This window comes from Megalops cyprinoides, chromosome 8, assembly GCF_013368585.1.
Source record: "Megalops cyprinoides isolate fMegCyp1 chromosome 8, fMegCyp1.pri, whole genome shotgun sequence".
Taxonomy (NCBI): Eukaryota; Metazoa; Chordata; class Actinopteri; order Elopiformes; family Megalopidae; genus Megalops; species Megalops cyprinoides.
This window is the reverse complement of record NC_050590.1, coordinates 37267340-37294217: the sequence shown is the minus strand read 5'-3', so window position 1 is coordinate 37294217 and position 26878 is coordinate 37267340. Positions and strand designations below refer to the sequence as shown.

The 26878-nt window shown below is 42.6% G+C and overlaps 1 protein-coding gene across 1 annotated transcript in view; it reads left to right on the top strand.

The window, feature by feature from the left end:
• Nucleotides 1-25948, top strand: part of LOC118781686 (A disintegrin and metalloproteinase with thrombospondin motifs 17-like) — a 108461-nt gene extending 82513 nt beyond the window's left edge. Inside the window, exon 21 of the mRNA XM_036534687.1 lies at nucleotides 25800-25948. Coding sequence (XP_036390580.1) covers nucleotides 25800-25948 — 149 coding nt within the window. The remainder of the gene's footprint in view (nucleotides 1-25799) is intronic.
• The last annotated feature ends 930 nt before the right edge of the window (nucleotides 25949-26878 follow it).

Below are 26878 nucleotides of genomic sequence, written 5' to 3'. Positions count from 1 at the left end.
AAGACAAAGTGAGAGACGTCACTGCCTTGACTAGTTGCGGGACACGCCTGACTCAGCTCGTGACGACATGCAGCCAACACGGTCTTTCTTCTCCCTATTGTATTAATTATAACTGTTGATATTTCAGTATGAAAAGGAGTGCTTTACAGTACTTCTGCTGTGGGAAGCCACACTAAGAGCTGGGCAGCTTGATGCAAACTTCCCTCAGAGGCTTCTTAGAAACTCAGCTGTCCTGGTCTAAACCCTCTTACACACAGAAACTCAGAGAATCACTCATTAATCCTGTTCTAAACCTATATACACACACTCAGAGAAACAGACTCAGTAGTCCTCTCTTACACTAAATCCTCATTCATACACACTCAGAGAACAACCCCATAGTTCAGCTCTAAATCTTGTCAGGATATGAAGTGAACATCTGGATTCTTTGTGGCTGTCCCAGGTCATGCCACTGCCCCCCTACTCATATCACCATGGTCACTCCACGTTTGGCTCCAATACCAGTCCTTCATAGAGTGTGACAGAGACAGACAGACAGGATCTGACACAGGCAGACAAGAGAGAGAGCTGGACTAGGATAGACAAAGATCTCCAGCAGAAACTGGTCAGTAAAGGGAGACAGTCTCCCTTAGTCAAACTCCACTGTAGACATTTGGAATGGAAGTAACAGTGGAAGACTGGCACTTCAACCCAAGCAGGACTGTAGTTGATATTTCCAGGTGAATGATGATATAATGTGTACAGTGATCAGAGCCCCTGCCCAGTGTCCCTGAACAACCTGGTTGTTGAAGTAGGAAGGGCAGTGTGGTAAAATTAAGGACTTATACTTGCACCAAGATGGTTGCAGAGCTCCTGCATTGGAAAAGGCTGGCAAAAATGGTTGTGATTCCATAAAACTGCTGTGCTCTTGACAAATTCAGGAAGAATTTAACCTTTTTTTCAGCAAGGATACAACTATGTTGTTACTCTGTGTCAAATCAGTCATATGCCAAGGGTTTCTGTTAGGGGGTGCTCCTAGCCTTCAGGGATTAGAATGAGTTTGATTGCTGTTGTATGTTGTGGCTGTTGCTCTTATTATTGCTGGTAAATGGAATTTTTATTTATTTCTCATAAGTTGTTACCATTTGTTTCATTTTACTTAAACTCTAAACATAATGCCAATGCTTTTAGATATTTCAGTACTGTATGTCTTAAATTGCACAAATTGTTGGAATATGAACAACACTATATATTTTAAGGTGCTAATGTGGTTGAAAAAATGAAAGGTTACATTTTCAGATGTTCTTGTTTAAATAACTGTGATACAGGGATATAACAATCGGGTCTGCCCTGTGATGTCCACAGGGCATGTGAATCATATTACATATTTCCATTGATTGTTATAAATGTGAATATTGTAGATCTCACCAAAGTCAGAAACAGTAAACCCATGAATCCAAAGTATAGAGGTATTTACTTCTTAGTCGAGTACATTCAGATACTTTCATGTCTAGATTCTTTTAATGACATGCATTCATGTCTAGGTGTACTTACATTTTATCTTTAAATTTGACAAAAAAAGTTGGTAATCACTGAACTCACCAAACCATGTTTGCAGAATAAACAGATACACTTCCATGTATTTGCCTGTCAAAGTTAATGAAAAATGTTGATCAAATCGGGGGCCTCAGCTTTACACATTCATGTAACAGAGCCTCCAACAGTAAATTAAGTTGAATGGTGCGGTTACTTTTTCCTTCAACTAATGATATTGATGTGTTTATCTATAGCACTCATCTGTTTGTGCTCAGATGGATGAGCTCATCCTTGCAGATAATGACCACTGCTGCTAAAGGAGTCCTAAACAAATATGAAATATTACAAACAGAGACCCAGATTTTAATGAGATTTCAGTGTGATCTGAGACGTTGTAATTGTGTTTTAGGAAGAAAATATGGCCCTATTTGGAACATATTAAAATCTACACCCTGTTAATCATTTGTTAATCCACAAGTGTTATTTAATTGTACCTCTCTCTATATTTACTTGTCTACCCGTAATGTGTTTTAACTAAAACATGACAAAAATTGACAGTGGAATATTTCCTTTAGCTCAGATTATTTATAGACAATTTCAACTTTGAATAGAGGAATATCATCATTTCCAAAGAATAAAGTGTCTCTCAAGAAAAAACAGTGATCACAATCCTCCTTGAATATCTATTAATCAAATCCCGCAAAAATTTGTCTGTGTCAAAATTATAAATCAGGGTCTTACACAGAGAATGAATATTTTTATATTCAATGAATATAAAAATTAATAAAGTTAGAGCCCATTTTGTCAATATAAAACACAGATGATTTGATGATATAATTAATAAATGAATTAATGAGTAACTAATAATAAGACAAAACAAAAGGGGGAATGTAAAGGTAAAGCTAAGTGTGAGTGTCGGACTGGGCTTTCAGAGGCCGAGTCAAGCTACAGGAGATCATGAAGTGATAACGGCAGTTTGATGTGTGCTGATGAAACATTAATTAGACATGAGTCTAACTGTACAGGTTATCTAATTTGACATAAAATTAACTATTTGTAAGCTAATCTAATCAGTTTCATAACTGTAATGAGGAAATATATCACTATACAAATCTCACACAAGATGAAATCAGCTAGGCTACTCACTATGCCAGTATTACACAACAATACTCATTGGGTATAATCAAGAGGGCCAGTCCATTAGATCTGAGGGGATGGTAGGTCATTTGTAGTGCACCTACAGGGCAGGCCACAGTCTGTTGTCCACCAGAGGCTTCTGGGCTTGTCACAGGAGACAGAGAGGTAAGCATGGGGTTATCTGTTGCAGAAACAAACGCAGCAAGTCTGACACTAGAGGTCTGCTTCTTCTGGTTTCCTTGCCAGGCACACTTAATCAAAATGAGGGATGTTCCAGAGTTTCTGTTGTCTTCGCACCCATGATACCTGTCTTCGCACAACATATAACACACAGTTAAGTCTTCTGGAGACCTTGCCAGGCAGGAATGCCGTTGACACGGGAACGGTGAAAAGACACGCTCAACTTCGTACTCAGTGAGATAGCTGTCTTTACTGACAGCCTCCAGCTTCATGTTGGAGCATTTCAGTCTCCAAGAGTGTCATTTATTGTTGAGGGTCTTGCTTCCAGAGTTGGTTGTGGATTTGTAACGGAGCATGCTGGAAAGAGCTTTGTCGTCTGGACATCTGGAGATGAGCTCAGGATGCTATGGTGGTTGAGAGGTCTTCCCCTTCCAGAACTAGCTGAATTAAAAAAATTAGGTGCGTCTGTTTTAGGGGGAAAGACCACCCCCTAAACCAGATGCATGGAGCAAGGAGGGGTCCCATAGCAGAAGAGCTAAGAAGGAATCAGGGAACCAGGTGAGGAAGCTAAGGGAACCACACACTTTACATGGTTACACAGTTTGGTCATCTGATTGGACAATGGAAGCCCATGTAGACGCTGCATGGCAAATACCTGAGAATCTCTAGTAAACTCTTGTTGAACACTATTGGAGCTTCACCTGAGGTACCAGGTGCCTCAGAGGGTTACATACATACATACACATGCAAAGCTGCACCAGGATGTTTGTGTTTGTCATAAATCAAGAGCAGTGTTTTATGGCCTGATAAGGGTGAGGAGTCATACAGAGGATAATCCTCTCCTTACCCAGATGGCCAGGGCCATATACATTTTGAACATACTCAGAGTAAGCATTGTGATAAACTTGGTTTTGGTTGCAAGTATGTGTCCATATCCCCTACAATGGTTAAAGTAAGTGAGCTGTCTACAAATTCCAGGCATATACAGAAGCTCCTCGACTTACGATGGGTACGTCCCACTAAACCCATCGTAACTTGAAAATATCGTAAATTGAAAATATATTTAATACATCTAACCTACGGAACATCATAGCTTAGCCTAGCCTACCTTAAACACGCTCAGAACACTTACATTAGCCTACAGTTGGGCAAAATCATCTAACCCAAAGCTTATTTTATAATAAAGTGTTGAATATCTCCTGTAATTTTGTAGACATTGTAGGTACAGTGCTGTCCACTGACAGATTCGTCCATTTTATTCGTTTTTACTGTTCGTTTTAACTTTTACGGACAGTAATGCGTAAATCGCATTTAATGTGAAACGCGATCTCACGGAAGTGATGTTGCAGTTTTACGACCTCTCACCCAACCAAAAAAAACAGCTATAGTAAACAGGAAATGCCCCCTGTAGCGATGCTAGTAAAAAAACGGTTGCATTCCTTTGCGCCTTGTCTTGCTTTTTGTACGTCTGAAGAAGGCGGACGCATCACTCACTCTCTCCCGAAGGCCGCACCACGCGGACGGGACACTGAGAGCAGATTCTCCAAGATAGCGACGAATTACTCGCGGAGATCAATAACGCAAGAGCCGAGTTTCAGCGCCAGCGGTCAGAGCAGTGCGAACTTGTTACTAGCCGGAGACAAAGGTGCGACCGGATCCACCTCAACGCGTCTCTCGAACAAAACCCTCATCCAGACCGAACCAGACCAGCCCCTGCCACCCGACGACGGAACCGCAAGATTGGAACCTCATTTAATGAGCTACAGTAGGCTGTTAATCCTGGGCATAGGACTTTGCATAGCTAAACACCCGATTGTTAGCTACATCGATGAATGTTGTACATCCGTGTGTTTCAAATCATTACGAGTAATGTAACTAGCCATGTTTCGTTGTTCCTAACTGATTTCACACGCTATTCACCGCGCAGCGTTAGTTAAGACACCACACTGAGATGTAGGGTCTTTGCATGCGTATCGTTTTACTAACCCCCGGTATCTCTTTTTAATCCGCACAGAATAACCCCACGGTTATCAATCGTCCGAACATATCCTGTACCAGACAAAGGTTATGTTCGCTCACACATGCACATAAGCAACTCAAATTCGCCGCCACACGCATGTTCCTTTGTTCTCTTTGAACGCGTGTGTTCAGCAAGCACGCGCAGCACACGCATGACTCAAAGGAACACACACCCTATGACACGCTCGCACATTTGCGCAAGACATACCTACATACATGTGTAAATATACACAAATGCCTCACTCGTATTGTATATAAATATACTGCGTTACTACTTCGGTTTTATATTTCAATAAATGCATTATTTTTCCAAGGTTGTGTGTTGTAATATTACACGTGGAATGAATATCGCCAGCCTCCGGTGATCAGAATTCTGAAGACCTTCACCTCTTAGTTCAATCAACAGTGTTATTTGTTTAGTTAGCTAAATAGATAAGATTGTGATTTGATTAAGATTAACTATTGATGTGGTAATTTAGATTATGATTATTAATTTAATTATTAATAATTATTAATTATTAAGTTCCAAATTCATAGTTTACTATATTTTATGAGACTGATATACGAAGCGAATTTGAGACTGATATTTTATTTTAACCACTATGGTAGACGCCATATTCTGTATGGCGCCTCCATGTGTTTAATTTAATTATCACCAACATAATTGGTATCTCATGTAAGGATATTCCTTACACGGAAGTGGTACCCCTCTCTAATCGTAGGCATTGTCCCTACATAATTGGCATTGCCCCTGTGAAGAACACTAACTTCCCCCTACATCATGATGGGATGTGAAAACATAAAACGCAATATCCAAAAAAGCTGGCAACACAGTACACTGTAGAGTATCTGTTTACCCTCGTGATCGCATGGCTGACTGGGAGCTGTGGCTCGCTGCCGCTGCCCATCATCGCAAGAGAGTATCGTACCGAATATCGCTAGCCGGGGATTTCAAAGTACAGTTTCTACTGAATGCATATCGCTTTCGCACCATTGTAAAGTCAAAAAATTGTAAGTTGAACCAAGTCGAAGTCGAACCACCAGACAAGTCGGGGACTGTGTGTATTGACTAATCTCAAGGTCTTTGCCTACAGATTAGATGAGGCTACAAAAATATTATCATGAAGCTTAAACTGCTTCCTAACTTGCTGCTAAGATGCTCCCTTTCTCAACAATGTCTCCTGTTTTTAGGATCTAATGTGTCAAAACCTACAGCTCAGTATTGGCTGTGTGAATCTGGTGTTTGTGGCAGTGATGCAATTGGTCACATGGCTCTGCTGAAGTGTGTTTCCCTGCATCTGAGACACATGAATGTCAACTTTCCATCTCTGCTGGGAAGAAACATGTGCTTTGGGCTCAGTGTGCAATTGCTATGGAAACTTGTTCTTGCATAGTTAGCAATGCTCTCGGGTATCCTGGAGTTTCTTACTCCCCCCCCACAGCTATGGCCTGAGATCCCTGTCTCACCCCCCTACCCCCCCAGCTCTCACAGGAGGGGAAGTCCGGTGCTGGAGTGGTTTCCCAGCTGTCTTCAAATCAGTAACGACTCTCTGAATCATAGCTGGGAGGAGAGATGACTGAAACTCTTACAGGGAGCAGATCACCTCCATTTCCTCCCAGCTTATTTCCTCAAAGTATGCAGTGTATATGCAGATTGTTAGAGTCCTGTGAAAGAACACGTGTGGCATTATGGAGAGACAGCCTAACCATATATTGTTGATTATGCAGTAAAAAATCCCCCTCTATTGTAGTGACCACTCAACTCCCTTCCCTCATCAATTTCCCTCAGTGTACATAACATGCTATCTGGGCAACTGGACACCATAAAATGACTTACAGCCAGGAGGTTTGTCATTCGAATCATATTGAGTAATGTAGTTAAACTGAGCTGATTAAGTGAATATTCAATGGCATATGAATGGATAGAATGTAGGCCTTAAGCTGTCAGTAGGGTCAGTTAATCAAGTCAATGCTGTTGCCGCACAGATGCATTGTGCAGTCGTGGTAATAGCATGTGACACAGAGAGATTGTATCTTGTTGACAGGAGCATACAAAAGTGTGTCTTCCCATTTGCTTCTGTGTCATATTGACAGGGATGTTTTTAATGTGTGAAAATGACCCCACAGGTGCTTGATTGAAAGTGGATTCTCTCTCTTCTGTAACTGAATGCTCAGTTATAATGGTATAAAAGAATCCCTACTTTGACTACAAAATAAAAGTCACATGTATTCAAAATGCCTTTTCCCCCAGTCCTCTGTGTAGGATTTAAATATGAGTTTTAATTGGATAATTCCACAGCCTGACTCCACTGTTTAGCTCCTTATTCCTGAGGCGCTATGAGGGAATTCCCACCTTCTCGTTCAAAACTCTTAAAAAGAGATAGACAGCTAAACAGACAAAAACATAGACAGGTAGACCGTTAGACAGATAGACAGATCACCAGGAGACCCTTGATTAGAGAGATGGAGAGATTTTAAGCATGGGTCTTTTTTTTCATCAGATTTCTGCTGCTCTGTCACACATGCAATTCCAATCATCCTTTCCACTTGAGGGAAGAAAATTCTGCTCAGCATCTTGTTCTGTTTCTCCCAAACAAAAATCTTTTCCACTATGAGTCGTAGAGCTGGGTGGTTACTAAAGGACTCCACTGACAAGAAAATCGATGGCATTTACAGGGGCATAAACAACTTGTGCATGCAAATCCCAGTGATATTACTGTTGTTTTATTTTTTGTCTAATTCTTTCCCAAACACCTCACCACCTTTCTCTGGATAATAAAACCCCATTCCTTGGGGTACCAAGCCTGTGCCTGATGGGAAGACATACATACAGATCCCTCCATATTTTTCATACCATTGATTAAATGGGAACAAAAATAATATTCAAAGATGTAAATAAATGTGACCCTTGTTTTTTCTGGTGTTAAATGCATCAGGCTATTTGTAAGTACTATGCCATTGCTCTGTGCAATGTTCCTAAGAGTAAACTATAACATTTTTGTCTAATAACACATTATTTTTATATTTTATATACACAGTTTAGAATGAATGATTGCTTTTGTTTTTCTGCTTTGTTCCTATTACTGATCCAGGATTGTGTTTACCCATTCACACTATTCATTAATTCATGCTGAGGTGCGGGTCACAAAAATGCAAGACAACCTGACACATGAAAAGTCTGTGAAAATGTTCTAGATAGTTTGATTTAAATGTGTGATCTGAACACTGAGAGTATAGTGAAATTATACGAACACTTGGTTCAGACAAACCCTGGACAACAGCTTTGAATGAGGCAGTCATTGTGGTCCAGAGTACTGTTCAAAACCATTAGTCAACACATCACACTCACAACCATAATTCTGTCTTTCTATATAAATTATTCACACACCTTACTATGTTTTAGCAGTACAGAAAGTGCAGAATCGTTGCAATACTGCAGAAGGAGGTCTTTTAGATCTTTAAAACGGGGGATTTGCTTTTATTACCTCAAGAAAAAATTACCCTGTCAAATCGTAAATGCGCAGAAAACAAGACATGCTGACTATTTGCTAACAACCACTTTTTCAGCCAAGAATATTTAATGATGCTCTTGGAAAAAAAGAAGAGCGTTGGACTTCTAACAATTCCCCAGATAAATCATTCTTCTTAACCTGTATGTTGCCTGTGTCAGCAGTTTGCAAATCTTATAGCTTCAAGAATAAACAGCTCCTCCTCTGCACAATCAATAGATGGCCACCCTGACCTTTGAATATCTTAGAATCATTATTTACTAATATCCCTGCCCCAGATATCCAGTTTTTACATGGTCATGTCATAATCAAGGGGTATATCAAAAGGTCTGAAATGTATTACGACTCCTACATCAAATGGAAGAAAAACTGTTTACTTTGAATTCCTAATTAGTGCTTTATAAAATCGAGTTCATGGAGCAGTTGTACAATTTTCCTGCGATGTGTTGTATTATTTTACTCCTAGGTGTAATTACATTATGTTCTCAGCGGCTGTGAGACTTTCTTCTGTTCAGGGGAACATTTGATAGTGATTGCTGATGCTGAATCATCACAACTTGAGTTAGACTTGAAACTTTATGTTCATGTTGTTTAGCTTTCACATTTCATGTGTTATTTACTGAATATCTCTCCTTCATTTGAAAAATGTTCTTCGACCTCCCTTTCTGCTAAAACCCAGAATAAAAAATGCCGTTTTGATGTGAACAGTCCAGGTCAAATTACATGTCTTGCTCTACAACCAGTTGAGCTTCTACATTACCTTTCCCACTATCTGCCTGCATTCCTTTCTTCTAAGACAAGATGTCTGGAATGACTGTGTGACTTGGGACATAGAGCCGTCAGATGCTGCGGTGGCCGAGCTGCAGTCCAAATGACAGTTGTATGTCATTTCCGTCCCCCTGCCAAGACCCTACCTACCCTGACTAAATGGCCCTCTTTCTCTGGCGTCTGGTGGATTTATATCAGCAGAAGAGTTATTTTTCACTGGCTTACCCCCAGTTTGCATTAATGGGATTTATCCCTTTCTGTGGCATGGCAACATATAAGCTGAGGGACCGTTTTTCTCGACTAATCAGAGAACTGTCACATGCTCTGGAACCTGGACACATTGGCAGCACAAACTATTGAGGGTAAAAAGGAACTTGCTGCTGAAGTAAGACAATGCTGTAATCAACCGTTGGAGCTGTTGTTGAAATTAGACTTTGATAAATGCAAGGATACCATAGTACATTAAAATAAATGTATTTATCTATTTGTCTTCCCAGGTGCCTTAGTACCAGAGCCCTGTACATTCGCCTCTTGTGATATTACAGGTCATGGCCTAATTGGAAAGTTTCTGAAGTGATTAACAAGAATGCTGAGTCAATCACCAACTCAGTCTTAAGCAGCATGCAGCTGCAGCTATTTATGGAAATTAGTTAAGGTTTTAAGAGCTGTCTGGACAAAGTTATCTATCCATGGTGACAGGATCACAGCAGTGATTTTTCCACAGGCTACTTTGTACCTTACACAAATATTTGGCAGATTGAAAAGTTTGAAATATTTTATTACTGCCATTAGAAACCTTGGTGATAAAAGTTATTAGGGTGGTTTCCCTTTGGCAAGCACACTAGTGTTCTTGTGTGTCTTATTTTTGTTATTATTATTATTATTATTATAATTGTTGTTGTGGTTGCCCAAAACATTTACATGAAAACATAGGAGAAATTGTGCAGATTGACACAATACCTTCAGTTCAGCATTGTGATGAACTGTTTCTGAGTTATGAGCTGAAATAGTTACAGAGTTCAGCAGCCACTATAAGTCACGTGCATACACTCCTCTGTCTCAAGGCTACGTGCAGTGCGAAGCGCAGAGAGAGGGGTTATAAGAAGGCAGACGCAACTCCAATACTGACATTAACCCTTTCTCACGTATGGTTGATAATGTAAGCAGGCAACCACACATTGCATTTTCTTCAGGAAATGCACACAAATGTGGTTTGTGTTCTGTTGTGGTGTTATCCCAATTTACACCAGGCAAATGACCATCCGGAGTCGGAGTTGAAAACTATGCGTCTTCACTGAAACACTTGTTTCACATACATCATTGTGCAAACAGATTCCCCTAATGCTCTGCAGTAATCAAATACGGGTGTCAGAAAGGAACATAATACTCTGCAATAGTACCTAGATGATACATGACATACTCCTCCCCCCTTAAATGAAAAGTACTACCTTTTTAAAGATACTTTAGACTGTAATACACCATTACAGATTAACTCAACATATTACCGTACTGCAGCTACATTACTCCATGCACATAACATTTCAAATGACATTTCACAATGTCACAACACAATGTAACAAACCTTTTTTTCCAAAACAAGTTAGCTAAGCTACATAACTAAATGAGGGTAGCCTGCCTCAAATCCTGACATTACCCTGGGGTTTATTCTGCCCCAACTCACTGGGTATGTCACTACTATCTAGTAACTCAAACATTTTGGGAGTTGGTGTTCCCCGACTGGATACCGACGAACAGACACTTCTTTGGGTGAAGAAACACCTGAGGTGACGGGCAGTGTCACAGGTGTAGGTGGAGATGGCGTAGGCTTAGCTGTTGGAGAGACCGGGCCTGGAGTGGCAGAAGCAGACTTCGGAGAGGGCAGCACTATACCGATGGCAGTAGGCACCTCAGTGATGAGCTGTGGTGCTGGTTGTGAGCACACCACAGGTGAAGATGTTGCTGGTGCTACAGTTCCCTGTAGCAGCTGATCTGTGTGTCTCCTCCAGACAATGTCCTCTGCTGTCTGTACGGTGTAGGACACGGGACCTGTCTGTACGATGATGGTGCCTGGAACCCATTTTGGACTGCCTGTGTAATTGCATGCCAGCACAAAGTCTCCAGGACAGAAGATTCTGTCCTTGGCTGTCTTCTCATGCCTTTCGATCTGTGAATGCTGTTGATACAGCACAATGGACTTGGTCTTGGGTGGTTTCAGCAGATCAAAGTTGTTACGCAAACGTCGTTTCAGAAGAAGTGTTTATGGAGACTCCTTTGTCGCATTTCTGTATGACAGCAAGAAAGCGTGCAGTCGTTGATTGAGTGAGCCTTGTCCTTGCAAAGCCTTGAGTGAGTGTTTAATGCTCTGTACAAATCTTTCTCCTGATCTGTTAGTAGCAGGGTGATACGGAGCAGATTGGATATGCTGGACTCCATGCATTTCAAGGAACTTTGCGAATTCTTCAGAGAGAAATTGAGGACCATTGTCGCTTACCACTTGTTCCGGAAAGCCAAAACAACTGAACATTTCCTCAAGCTTCTCAATGGTTTTCTGGGCTGTGGTTCATCTCATGATTGCAACTTCTGGCCACTTACTATGTGCATCGATAGCTACCAGCAACATTCTCTCTTCAAACGGGCCAGCAATGTCGACATGCATGTGTTGCCGCGCTTCCTTGGGCCAGTCTCACGGATGTAGAGGGGCTAACTGTGGTGTGTTGCGGACTCTCTGACAGGAGGAACATGACCTTACCATGTGTTCGATGTGACCATCGAGTCCCGGCCACTAAAAGTAGCTCCTTGCAAGTTCTTTAATGCGGACCATTCTGCAGTGCCCTGAATGTAACTGTTACGGCAGTGCTTTCCTCAGATTTGGTGGAATGGTTACCCTCTGCCCACATACTTGGACTGAGAGTTCGTTCATCCTTGAGAGGTATGGTTTCAGTTCAGCAGAGCTCTCAACCTTAACTCCACTGATCACGGCATCAATCAGCTTAGAGAGCACAGGGTCATTTCTGCTATGACGTTTCACTTGTGCACAGGTAACTGGTGTCCTTTCCACTTGCTGGAAATAGAAGATGTCCGCTTGATTTGACACAGCATGGGTGTCCGGCAAGGGTAGTCTGGAAAGACCGTCAGCATTTGAATGCAGCTCAGACTTTCAGTTCTTTATGTCACATGTGTGAGTGGAGAGAAGCAACGCCCACCCTTGCATATGACTCGCGGCTAACGACGGAATGCCTGTGTGTGGCCCAAAGATGGTGCTGAGAGGGTGGTGGTCCGTTAAAAGGGTGAGCCTCCTCCCGAAAAGGTATTGGTGGAACTTATGGACACCAAACACTATCCCCAATGCCTCTTGCTCTATTTGGGAGCAGTTGCTTTTGGCCTTGTTAAGTGAGCGTGATGCAAGCGTATTGCTCTTTCCTCACCATTTGGCATGATATGTGACACTACGCCACCTATTCCATAAGGTGACGCGTCACAGGCTAATTGCAGAGGAAGCAAGGGGTCAAAGTGTGTCGGCACATCAGATTTCAACGCCTCCTTGGTTTGTGCAAAAGCTCACTCACATTGAGCTGTCCATTTCCACACTTTGTGTTGGCATAAGAGCTGATGGAGTGGCTTCAGCATGGATGCCCAGTTAGGAATAAAGCTACCGTAATAATTAAGCAGACCAAGATAGGACTGTAGTTGACTTACGTTTTGTGGTGCTGGTGCTTCTGTGATTGCCCGGACCTTTGATGGAGCCTTGTGTAAGCCCTGGGCATCAATCACATGCCCCAAGTACTCCACAGAAGGTTGGAAGAATTCACACTTAGCCTTATGGACTCTGAGTCCATACTCTTTCAGTCTTTGTCAAGATTCCTCAAGTGACCGTAAACCAATAGGAGAAGTGAAGGGAGAAAAGATACAATAAGCATAGACTGTAAACCAATAGGAAAAGTGAAGGGAGAGAAGATACAATAAGCGTAGATTATGAACCAATAGGAGAAGTTGGCATGACTATAGAACAGCAACATAGTGCACAAAGGTTCTGGGGTGACTTCCAGGGAGGGCCAATGCTGAAGGCAGTGTTCCTTCTCCAAGGTCACCCACTGTCCTGTAATAGCCCCCAACATTACCCCCCTAACGGTGTCTTACAATGGCCTACATGCAATGTTTATGACCTAGGGTAACCCCCAGCATTATTTAGGCATAGAATCACATCATATTACTTTTCAGTAGTAGTGCTTAATGCAAACAATATTTTCCACTATACAAAGTATGATAGAATACATATTATTTAAGGCTAACATATTAGATTGTCTAGTTTCCTTATACACTTCCAGACCTCCACATGTACAGTAAAGATAAAATAAATAGCTAATGTAATATATCAATAACTTCAGCAGGGACGTGCACAGGAATTTTGAGGGGCAGTTGCTCTGACCTGAAGAAAGGGCACCCCCCCCCCCCCACCCCCCCGGGAAAAAAAAAAACAACCTCACAGGCTATATGAAGCACAGGGTCTTTATTAATATATTGATACAAATAAGTAAACCACCCTAACTACTACTAATTGAAATATAATTGAAAACAATATCCTATCTGATAAGTTTCTCCAAATCATATTGAGAATGCAAAGCTTCAAAGGAGAAGCTGCCTATTAGGGGCCATTTCAACAAAAATCTTCAGAACCTCGTTTTTGTTGATTGCTATGTCCTTATCTATGGCCAGCAGGAGGAGGTCACACAGCCGCTCTTGACCACACTAATTGCGGAGCCTTGTTTTTACCAGCTTCAGCTTTGAGAAAGAACGTTCTACTGTTGCAGTGGAGACGGGTAGAGTGGCATATATTTTAATGAGTTTGAACAATGTGGGGAATATGATGTGAGCATTGTTTTCCTTGAATATTTCAAGCATAGCCTTGACTGTCTTCTTGGGACACTTGTACGACGCATGGAAGACTCTCAACTCTGTTTGAAGGTTGGTGTCTTCCCCCTGAAGTCCATAAAATTCACATAGTGTATGTGCTGTATCAAGACCTTGGCTGCTAGTGCTATCCTTCCACTGCTCTGGGTCAGTGAGTCTCTGCAGTGACATGTGACACAATGTCCCGAGTCTTCCCTTCTCCGTAAAATCTTCTCTCAAGTTCCTGTCTCAGTCTGTCCAGAAAGGTATAGTATGTCCTTCCCCTGTAGTATTCCTCCAAGGTCTGGACTTCATCATCTTCTCTTGCTGATTTGGAAGTGTATTTTAGCTTTGCAGGGACTTTTCTTCGTCTACCTAGAATGTTTGTCGGAATGTTTATGTCATTTTCCTCTGCAATTGTTGTGGCAGTGTTGTATATTTGTGAGAATTGGCTGTCTCTCCTCAGTTCCACTACTCGCTTCAGGACACCATCCAACACAGAGTAAGCAGCAGCCAAGTCCAGGTCATCCTGCTGGAGTACTTTTGAAGCAACTGATGTCTACATGAACACTGGCGTTGCTATTTCAAGACAGAGCAAAAATTCAAAATCTATGCTGCTCAACAGCATTTTAGCCTCTCCTGCAGCCAGATCGGGGGGGTCACACTCTCTCAGACCTCTCAAGTACTGTAGGATAGCAGGGAGGACCTTCCTAATTGTCTTTAAAGCATCTTCCCTGCAGCTCCACCGGGTGTCTGAAAGCCTCTGTAATTCAAGGACACGTTGGTCTGGATTCATGGCTTTTTGAGTATCCACAAATGCAGCATGGCGCTTTGTAGAGTTGGCAATGAATGTGTACAGCCTCTCAACAACTGTAAAGAAATCCACAAAGTGCTTGTTGGATTTTGCACTCTCAACTAAAACCAGATTTAAACAATGTGCATGGCAGTGCACATACAATGCTCTCTCATTTAGTCTCTGAATCCGGGAGTGCAGCCCATTGTAGCGTCCACTCATATTGGCTGCTCCATCATATCCCTGTCCACAGACATCTTGAATGTTGAAGTTGTTTTCCTCAAGTAACTTCATCACTACATTCTCCAGTGCCTCTGCAGTTGTTGATGCCACATCACATAATTGGACAAAGCGTTCCTTCATAGTCATGTTGTGGACATATCGCACAACAAAGGACACCTGCTCAATATGTGACACATCAGTGGTCTCATCCAGCAAAATAGAAAATTGTGATGCTTCTATCACTTCCTTCTGTATGACTCGTTTGACATAAACACTAAGTGCTTTTTTTTTTAGGTCATTCTGAGTCCTATTGGATAGGAGAGACACCTGGCACCTTTTGTTTGATGCTTGTTTTTCCGTCAAGATGAAGCCCGAGTACGCTGTCATATTGGCCGAGCAAATCCACCAGGTTCAGGAAATTTCCTTTGTTTGAACTTGACAAGCCTTCTTCATTACCCCTAAAGGCCAAAGCTTGTTTTGCCAGATATAATGTGATGTCCATTAAACGGAAGATAATCTCTCTGTTTTTATGCCTCTCTCTTTCTTTGGCTGCTTCCATCTGAGAATCAGCTACTGCAAAACCCTCTGCAGTGTATCTTTTTTAAAGGCATTCCACCTGATCATGCTTAGCATATGTGATTCACTGCTGCGATGCTCCTTGATCTTCACTTTGGCCTGCCTCCACAAGTTTATCCCTACAGACTTCCATCCTGTCCTGCTCTGAAACTTTTCCTCATTCATAAAATTCCTGCAGCTAAAGCAATGCATGGCATCAGCGGAGAATATTCCAGCCAGGGGTCATCGTTATACCATTGAGCTTGAAAAGAGCGCCCATCTGAATTTTTAGGGAACTTTACCATAGGACGGCAAGGCCCGACTGAATTGCAAAATGTGATGAAGGTCTGATCATATTTAAGATTGCTGCTCTGTAAATGAGCTGGATCTGTGGGATTAGCCAACCTCAGCAAAAAATCAAAATCTGTGGATTCTGCCAAACTAGTCATCTCAACATCCTCCCTTGCTGATGCTCTCCTCTCCCTCATCTCATCCTCTTGCTCATCTCTTCTTTCTCTGTTTTGCCGGTCTGTCCTGATCTCATCTGGGATTGGCTCTTGCTCTGGCTCTCTGAATGCAGCTGATGCACTGGGCTCATCATCTGTCCAATTACATATTATTGTTATTACCATTGTCCTTATTATTTTAATGCCCTCTAGAAGCAGTGGTATTTATATTCTGCTCAGCCAAGGTCTTTGAAAGGATCTCTAAAATAGCCTATGTTTTTTTTCTTTAATATATATATTACAATTATTAAGCTTGCTGCTCTTTAACCCTGCACTTTCATCTCATATTTGGTGATCAGCACTTAGGCCTACCTGCCCTAAGTGCCTCCTCCTGGTCCACATTTTCCTCATGTCTGGAGGCTTGTGGCTGCTCCTCGTCTTAAATGTAATGTAATTATGAAAGATTGCCATTAGTAGGCTAAAATATGAGGCTGATTAATTAATCAATTAGCCTACACAGTGTCATCTTTATCACAATGCAAAGTCTCTGTCTCACCTGCTGGTTGGCTTTTCCGTAGCCAACCCTGCAGTGATGTGCTCCCCTTTGCTGCCTCCTTGAGTTGTCTCTCTCTCTCCTGAATCCGCCTCTTTTCAATGGGCATTTCGGCTTCACTTAACATAACACGCATTACTCAAAATAGCGATAAGATTTAGTCATTTAACCATTTTGAATGAAAGAATTCATGTGATGCATTACTTCCATCATTCATTCTGCTTGCTAAAACGAAATGTTAGAAACTAACTATCAGCAGACATGTAGCTTAGTTTGCCTACCACAAAATTAGCAGCCTATGTAAATAACGGGCTGCTTGTCTGCAAGCTAGCTAGCTGTCTGATTATTTAGGCTAAACGTGGCAAACTGAACCTGGATTTATGAACATTTTTATTCAATTCATAAAACTTGATGGTGATCATTTGTTATACATCTCAATCTCACCTTTTCCGACAACGTCAAGGCAGTCGTCTAACAAGACAACCGCAACAATCTCTTTGGACATGCGGGCTCAGGTGCCGGTCACGTGCAGCGCTGCAGCTATGTAAACAGAGCCCCCTCCCCCTTCTGACTTTCACTCTCGGTGCCCGAATGGAAGTGAATGAGGCAACTTTTATTTTATGAAAAATGTTTTGAGTGGTGATTTTTTTTGTTTTCATTTTCAAATCTAGGCCTAGGCCTACATGAAATTCTGTATCCATTGAACGATTTATTATTATTATTATTTTTCCCTCGGAAGGGCAACGTCAGTCGAGGAGGGCATATGGGCAGTTGCCCGGGCAACCTGAGCAACCCCCCTGTGCACGTCCCTGAACTTCAGTTAATATGTCAATAACTGTGGTTAAAATGAAAAGCTAACATCTGTTGGCAATGCTTATGATGTTTGCTGGCAATAACTTATTTCCACCATGTAACAAGCTTAATCGTACCACGTCAAGCTCCGCTTTTCTCTTGGGGGGGGGGGGGGAGGGTGAGTGCGGCAATACTCATAATTTACATATGGGGTATACACTTTATCAAAAATTTTCCACCACATTCCCCCCTTTGTGACTTATAAGTCACACCATTAAACTATCCCTAAGCAACACATCATGGAAAACATCCCATCCCTGCGGGGCGCGGGTAAAAACCACACTGTACCTGTCCCTACACAATATCATCATCAATAAGAATTATTACAAGCTAAATCATATAAGATCAATAAACAGAAATCATTGTCAGTAAGGCATAATGCACATAACACTTAGTCAGATATAAGAACCTGAAATATAGTCAGTCAGATATGAAAACATAAACATCGTCAGCCCCAATCAACCCCCAGTGGGTTAAACAACTAGGCAGACTCCCTAATCGGCCTTCCTGCCACTTACATAGGCCACCAGTAAACCAATTTGCCCAGCAGTCGTCACCCAGGACCCCCAGGAGTACCAAGGCCAGATGCAGGCTTTACCGCTGTGTGCCGCCAGGGCATGGCCCCCGTGTCTTAAAAGAGTATGTTGTACAATGTCATGTGGCCCCCCTCCACATGGATATCAGATGCAGCTGTCGCCCTGCCATCAGGATCTTGGCCATCATCCACCTGAGGCCCCCAGGACAACAGCAACAGGGCAAATCATGGCCATCAGTACCACTCAACGAGGCTTGATGTGGGCCGACCTGCATACACTGTAATGCTATCAAAAAACATACTAAAATACATCAAATAAATCACCTGCTAAGCATGGTTACATTAGTAATGGGACCAACCACAGTGTAATCAGTTTTGATCAATCACATTTCACATCACAGTAGTAAAATCACCCGAGTAATTGTATTAAACATTAAATCTAGGCAAACAATATTAAATTACATAAGACAGCTTTAGCAGAGTGACATCTTCTTTTCCTTCAAGGCCTCACCGGGGCGTTGGACCTGTGGACAGAGGAGAAGTTCCTAGCACATCACTCAGCCGTTGCTGGTCACGATTTTTCTCAGCAGCGGTGCAGGAAAAAACTATGTGTGGGTATTTAACTATCTGCCATAGGTCAGAGTTGCTGAGCTGAATGAGGCATCTGAGTGCACACATAACATGAATCTTTCACTGTAGGATATGTTCAAGCAGTCAGATTATACCAGTTCCACCAGTCATTTTCCGTGTGTGAGTATATATGTTGAGACTTCAAGGCTCTTCTCTCCCACTTAGCATAGTCAGTGTGTGTGTGTGTGTGTGTGTGTGTGTGTGTGTTTGCATTTAGTAGGCCCGTGCACCTCGGTTCATCTGCTTCTGGGGTACTACTCCAACCCTGCAGTGGTGCCGTTGGCTGGGCACTCATCACTGTGCGGTTATCTTTAGAGTCCCACCGTTGGACTGAGCGGCTATTATTTAAGTCCTGCCGTTGGACTGACGCTGCTCGCATTGCCCATAGGAGGAGGGCCCCAACTAGGAATCCTGTCGCATGGCTCCAGGGTCCCATCCTTTCACTGCTTCTCAGGGGGGTCTGTCGAGGTGGCCCCCTCACAGCTGACTTTCCTGCACTGAGTAGCATGTATCCAGGCATCTCTCTCGGCCACCCGGACAGCCGTCGGGGTCGTCAGCAACACCTGGTATGGCCCCAGCCACGTCAGCAAACCAGCCAAATTCAAAACACCATTAAGTGCACTACAATACTGTACCATCTTGTCATCCAGTCCAGTCTGTGTTTACCGGTTCTGGGAAAAAGGGGTATTTATCATGCGCATCGGTCTTCCTGTAGGAAAGTTTAGTTTTGCCTGCTCCACTGTACCTCCACTGGCCAGGTGGGAAGCACAGTGGGCTTTCAAATCAATTTAAAGGCTTTCAGAAAGGCTCTGTATGACTGTATTTACAAAATGCAAGCTATTGTCACTTATCAACTTTGTGGGCAGGCCCCATCTGGGTATGATTTCTCTCATCAGTGCTTTAGCCACAGACTAAGCTGTAGCTCTTTTACATGGAAAACACTCTGCCTGCTTAGAAAACATGTCTACTATCACCAAACAATAACGGTTACCCTGGCATGGTGTCACCTCAATAAAGTCCATCATTAAATGTTCAAAAGGCCCCTCAGGTTTTAGATGAACCAACAAAGGTACAAAAATACCCTTTCCCACATTGTTAGTCACACATATCATACATCATAAGCAGAAGCCTGGCTTTGCACAGTACTTTTTTTTTTTTTTACACAACCGTATCTCCTTGAAATCTGTAGACATTAATTAGACAACAAAATGTAGGAAAGATTGTGCAGATTCTCACAATACCTTCAGTTTAGTGCTGTGATGAACAGTTTTTGAGTTATGAGCCTAATTAGTTGCAGACTTCAGCTGCTGCTCTAAGTCACATGACCACACTGCTTTGTCTCAGGCTGTGCAGTAGCATCAAACAGAGAGGGACGGGGGATGGGCTATAAGACAAACCAATACAAAAGCTTGAACAATGAAAGGTTATGAGCCTAATTAGTCCTGGACTTCAGCCACCAGTCTAAGCCACAAGATTTTGCCTCAGAGGGAGGAGGGATGTGGGCCGAAAAGGGGGACACTGGTCTAAGTCACACTGCTTTGTCTCAGGCTGCCCAGTAGCCTCAGACACAGAGGGAGAGGTGACGGGCCATAGAACAAACAGAAACAAAAACTTTGGACACATGCTCACACATATGTGCATGAATGTGCATGCACATATGCACAGTTAGAGAGATAAGAAGGCAGACAGCAACTCCAATAGTGATATTAAGAGCAGTAGTAATGCACACACATACATAATGCAAACATGCAACCACACATCACACACAAATCTAGTTTCATGATTTACAAACACTCCAATTTCAGTTTTGGAATTTCAGCATCCATTTCAGTCTTCAGCTGATTCTGCTTTACTCTAATGTTTTCTCTAATGTTCTATCATCACACTACCACTTCCCAAATCAAAGATATTTGTATATATTGTATATCTTTGATTATTTTATTCACTTTTTTACTTTTACAAAAACATTTTTCAGTTTTTTTTTAACATGTTACAATCTATTTGTTTTTGTTCTAATGTGCTATCACAGATGTACAGTAAAAATACATCAGTTTCTAATGAGTGATGATCATTTATAGTGGCACACTTGCTAATAATGCAAAGCAATGAAAGATTCAGGATAGTCATTTGATAAATGTGAGATCTCTGCCTCTTCCTGTATGTTGCTCACTAACTGACAACACTCCATAGCAAAGAGAAGGGGTGCACAGTACCCATAGTCAGAGCAGCAAGTCCTCTAAGGATAATCTGAGACTGTTTCTCCTTCTAACTCAGATTATTCTTGTTTCATGAAAAAAAGGGGGATAAATGTATATTAAAACCCACAAACAAGCTGAGAAACTGTGATTTTTGGTTGGTCTGAAAGGCAGAGCCACATGAATCTGTCTGAATCTGGACCACTTTGCCCATGCTGTTCCAGTAGCATCACCGCATGTACAGAGACGGATGAAACAGTTTGTTTTTCTCCAGCAGAACTGAGGCAGCCATCTGGCACTACACACAGAGTGCATGCTAATTACTAAACACAGTCTTCAGCCAACAGACTTCAAATGTCCTAACTCACTTCCACTGGGCTGGGCTGGCCAATACATCTGTTTTCAATTTTGATGCTGGAACTACCCTGGCAAATTAACTGAGGCAGGGTCACAGTATGGACTTTAGACATCACCCTGGAGAGTAGTAATTAATAATTCAGTCTTGCAATATGATCTTGGCCAGTATATAAAGAGAGAGGCACAGGGAGAAGCAGCCTTCACACTTTTGGGAACAAAGCTGTTACTGCCAAACAGTGTGTCTGTGCAGAAGGTGTGACTGTGTGGTTTTAAATCTGTTCAGAATCACATACACATATAAATATGCTCACAGAATAAAATGTGTGATTCTACAGCAGCTCAGATACTGTTTGTGTGTAAGTGACAGCTCATAGTCATGTGCAGAGTAGTGTATGGGATGAAAGATGCTCATTTTAAAGATTGAGAGTGTGGACTCTCCCTTTCTCTGTTTCTCTCCCTCTCCATCTCTACGCTCCTCTGTCTGAAGGAGGCCCCAGATGAATTGAGTGAGAGGTATAAACCTTCCTCTTTCTGACTCTCACATAGCGCTGTACTTAGGTGCTTTTCACATCAGTCCTTGTCAGCATTTGCATTCCAACGTAAGGCGTGGAACTTTAGAGTGTGAGCACCCATTCCACTATGCCTGGGTTACACACACTTCCCTAACTTCCTAAAAAAGCACAGAGCCAATACCTCATAGTCGTAGAACCCCAGAGCGTTAACCAGACAGTCGGAGATTGCTTATGGCATAGGACATCACCGCTGTGATGGAGCTCCGTGCTTTAAAAACATGGACTGCCCAGCACCACACCCCTTCCTCCTGCTGATGATGTCACTGTATCTGATTCAGCTCTGGGCTGCTGCTGCTACATTTTGCTGCCAGGGGGAAGTTATCAGCAAAAATCTGTCTTTTTTATCACATTTGGATCTGATTGCTTCAAAAACTTTGCAATGAGTGTACTGATAATCAGAGAGTGTTTGAGTATATAAATATGCTCTTTGTAAGTTGAATATTTTACTGATCTGAAACACTGACTGTTGATAAGGTTTTGGTTCCTGCTGCTGAGCTGGTTGCAGTTCATACAAGACCCATGGTCCCCTTGAGCTAGATAGGACTGTGGACCATGCTGTCTGAACAGAATGTGAGAGAGGGAGGAGTTCCTTAGTATTCTGAGTAGCAGCCATCAACTGTTACAGTAGAGGGTGAGAACAGAGCACTCATATAGAGGTGCCAAATATTTCCATTTTTGTGTTTTGGTGTTATGTGCCATGTACCCAGGATTGTAGTGTATAGACTACCTCAGAGAAAAGCCAGCTTGTGAGATACTGCTCTGCTGGAATGATTATTGGAAGCCTGTCCGTATGGAAGAAATGCAGCTACATGTACCCATAAGGAAAGACAAGTGTAGTACACCAATAATAATGTATAATGCATTTGCTGACAATGCAAGGGAGAATATGATGTCGGCCTCCTACAATGGAATCTTTTCTGTAACTTGTATGTTTCAGTTTGGATTCAAATGTATATTTGTACAAATGTGTGTGTGCTTGTACAGTATGTGTGATGACACATAGAATGATTAAAGAACATGGCAATAATGATTCCCATACAAATGCATACGAGTATCTGATCTATCTAATGCTACAAAATGTGATAAAAGCACACTATAGTCATACTGTATCTGGGCATCAGTACATATGTTTGCTTGGGTGTACCTCTGCATGTATATATGTGCATACGTGTGTGTTACGGCCTGGTCTAGGGTCAGACCGTAACAGGGATAAAAGGGGAGACCAAAGTCGCGACAGGGAAAGCGTAACAAAAATTTATTACATAAGCATAAAAAAGTATAACATAAATAAAGGGGGTGACAGGGAACACAAACTCAGGAGTCGATAACGCCAAAATAGAACAGAACACACTCTAGCTGACAAGAGAGGGAAACTAACTGACCTAACACAAAATAAACATCAAAACAAAAAAAAAAAATACAGTAAAACTTCCCTTTCTCCCTTTCTAACAAAACCAGTGTGAAAAAAAGAGATTGAAAAGAAAATGGCATCAACTCCCTACTCCCCACACCCAATAATAGTGTTACGGAAAACCGAAAGCAATACTCACAAATACACATGAACGAGGACCTAAACATACACACGACGAAGTACGAATAGCAACTACAAATACATAAGCGAATAAGACAGCGAACATCAGGGGGCGACAAGTGATCTTCTTCTTGAGCAGGCTGAGCCTCTTTGAGTCTATCCATGTGTAAGTGTGAGTGAGTGTGCATTAGAGCACAAAGAGTAACTAGAGAGCACTGCAGTGCTGCTGTTTGAATTGTGTTCAGAGATAACTGGATAACACAGCAGTAACATTCACAAAATCATTTTAGAGAGGCTTAGCAAGGCTGGAATCGCCTAATGACCACCTGTTCTTATACAGTATGCTACACAGGCACTGGCATTGTCCCCAGGTGTAACAGCTGAGCAGGAGGGACCCAGATGCAGAGATCATACAAAATACAGAAGAGTTTTAAAAGACAAAGAATCTTTACTAGAAAAACAAGTGAACTTGAGCATAGGAGAGCACACAACAGGGGATAGCTCAAGACTGAGCAGAGAACCAAGCCACAGGTAGGGTTTAAATAGAGCAGCTACTAGATTAACTAGATTAGGCACACAGATTTCAAGCACAAACAGGAAGGCAGTTTCTCTGCTGGAAGATCGTTGGACAGGCTGTTACGATGATGCCTGCTGGTTGTTGCAGGAAGCAGTCTCTGAAACCCTAACACCAGGTGCCATTCAGGACCTGACGTGAGCAGGATGCTCCAGGTAAAAACAGCACTGAGAGTTTAACAGATGTCTTGACCTCAGGGCCAGCTCAACACATAAGTGAACTAAGCAGCTGCTTACGGCCCCCGTGGCCACCAGGAGGCCCCCAAGAGCGCTTGAAATGTCCCACAAGAGAGCTTGAAATGTTTTTTGTGGTATATTATATTCAGGGTTGTCAAAATAACACGGTAATTTTGATAAATTAATTACATAAAAAAATAACACATCAAAAAAATTGTTTTTTCTTCATTTTTCCATTTTCTCCCCAATTTGGAATGGCCAATTCCCCGAATTTTTGGAATGCCCAATTTGTCATCGATGTTCAGTCCCATTGCCCAACCCCCACTGTCAATCTGGGAGAGCGTGGACAAGCATGTGCCCTCCTCCGAGACACGTGATGTCAGCCGCTACTTCTTTTCACACTGCGGTCCACAAGCTAAGCTAGCATAGAGATGAGTCAGAGGAAGACATTTTGTATGCAGCTTTGGCACGTGGACCACAGGCACCCGATCGACCAGCAGGGGTCGCTGAAGCCCCTGCCGACGTACCTACCCCTATCCCCGGCGGAACAAAGCCAATGTGCTCCAGGTCTCTGTTATCTAGTGACACAGTCGGGATGGAATCCGGGCCGTAGCGTTCAGTCTACACTCGGGACGAGTGTCACGTCAAAAAAATTAATGCAGATTAATCACACTCTATGGAGCCCCTTGACCCCACACACCACTGTGTATTTAAGCAATATCACACGAGAGGGAGTGCTAGGATTTGGTCGTAGGTACGAGGCTGCAAGTCGAGTGCAAAAGATAATCATAGCTGTGTTGATATTCAATCAGTATAACAGCATGACCTCATGAGTGATATTGCTTTTATACAACAGTTCTGCAAACAAGGCTGTTTATCAGGTAATGATAATTTGAGACAACAAATTATGTTTTTTGTCATTTATTCAGATCCGCTGACAAAATAGTTCCTTCAGGATTACATTTAGACATGTTGTCAAGCAACACATAAACAGTTGACTGCAGGTTAGTTAGCTAGCTAGCTAGCTTCCTGCTTTTTATCATACGGTAGGCAAGCAAGCCACTTTTAATCATAACCCATTACAGGCTAGCGAGCTACTTTTTAGCATACATACACGGGCTAGATATATGGTAGGCTTGCTAGCTAGCTATTGTTTATCATATCCAACTGCAGGCTAGCTAGGTTCTTTTATAGGCTATCATACACGGAAATGTATCCACATTATGTCTTATATATATGCACCATATATTACTGTTGGTCTATGTTGCCTAACTAATTTTAGTTTAACTAATTTTTAGTAATTTTAGTTTTTTGGCATCTAAAATATGACACATTGACAATCATTACAATGTCAAGGATAAAATGAGAAACCTATGGACTTATTTCCATCATTGTTCTTACTGAAACATTTCAGCTTTCCTGTATTCCAGTTCACTCCCCTCACACATATCACATATCCAACGATGGCTGTATCATCCGAGAACTTCTGGATGTAGCAGTTGCTGGTGTTGTGGCAGAAGTCTGAAGTGTAGAGTGTGAAGAGGAAGGGAGAGAGCACCGTACCCTGGGGGGCACCTGTGCTACAGGCCAACACATCAGACACACAATCGCAGAGTCTCACAAACTGTGGTCTGTTGGTGAGGTAGTCAATGGTCCATGTAGTCAAGTGGCGATCAACTCCTGCTCCCTCCAGCTTTGCCCTCAGTAGTGCAGGCTGAATGGTGTTGAAAGCACTGGAGAAGTCAAAGAACATGACTCTCACAGTGCTCTCCAGGTGAAGCAGTGATCTGTAGAGGAGGTAGATAACTGCATCCTCTACCCCGATACCCCCTACCGCGCCACCTTAGGCACTGGAACCACACAGGAGGTCTTCCACAGGGCTGGGACTTTCTCCAGACTAAGGCTCAAGTTGAACATGTACCTGACCACACCACAGAGCTGATCCGCACAGTCTTTGAGCAGTCTGGGGCTGATTCCATCCGGGCCCACAGCCTTTCTTGCCTTGATCTTTGCCAGTTCCCTTCTCACCTGGTCAGCTGTTAGGGAGAGAGGGGAGGAGGGGGGAGGGGGGTGGTGGAGGATGGCCTGGGGTGGTGTGAAGAGGGGGCAGGGTAGCGGGTTGAGGCAGTGGGGCAGAATCAAATCTGTTGAAAAAACAGATTCAGTTAATTTGCCCAGTCCTTAACTCCGATGGGTTGGTCTCCCCCTCTCCTTTTCCATGCCCAAATATGTTTTTCAGTCCTCTCCAAACATCCCTGATGTTGTTCTGTTCCAGCCACTCCTCCAGTTTCCTCCTGTAGCTGTCCTTCCCCTTCCTGATGACCTGTCTGAGCTTCCTCTGGACCCTCCTCAGCTGCTCTCTGTCACCCAATCTAAAAGCTCTCTTCTTTTCATTCAATAAAGCCTTTATCTCAGAGGTCACCCAGGATTTATTGTTGGGAAAACACTGCACCTTCTTGGAAGGCACAGCGTTCTCCACACAGAAACTGATATAGTCCGTGATACAGTGAGTCAGGCTGTCAATGTTCTCCCCATGAGGACTGCAGAGTGCTTCCCAGTCTGTTGTTTCAAAACAGTCCCTCAGTCTTTCCCTTGCCTCAACAGACCACTCCCTCACAGACCTTTTCACAGGTGGTTGTTTATTCACAAGGGGGGTGTAGTCAGGAAGCAGACAAACAAGGTTGTGGTCTGAGCGACCCAGTGGGGGGAGGGGGGTTGAGGTGTATGCATCTTTGATGTTTGCATACAGTAAGTCCAAAGTTTTATTGTCCCTGGTGTAGCATTTCATGTACTGGGTAAAATCTAGGAGAGTTGAGGACAGAGAAGCGTGGTTAATGTCACCGGAGATGACAAGGAGAGATTGGGGGTGCCT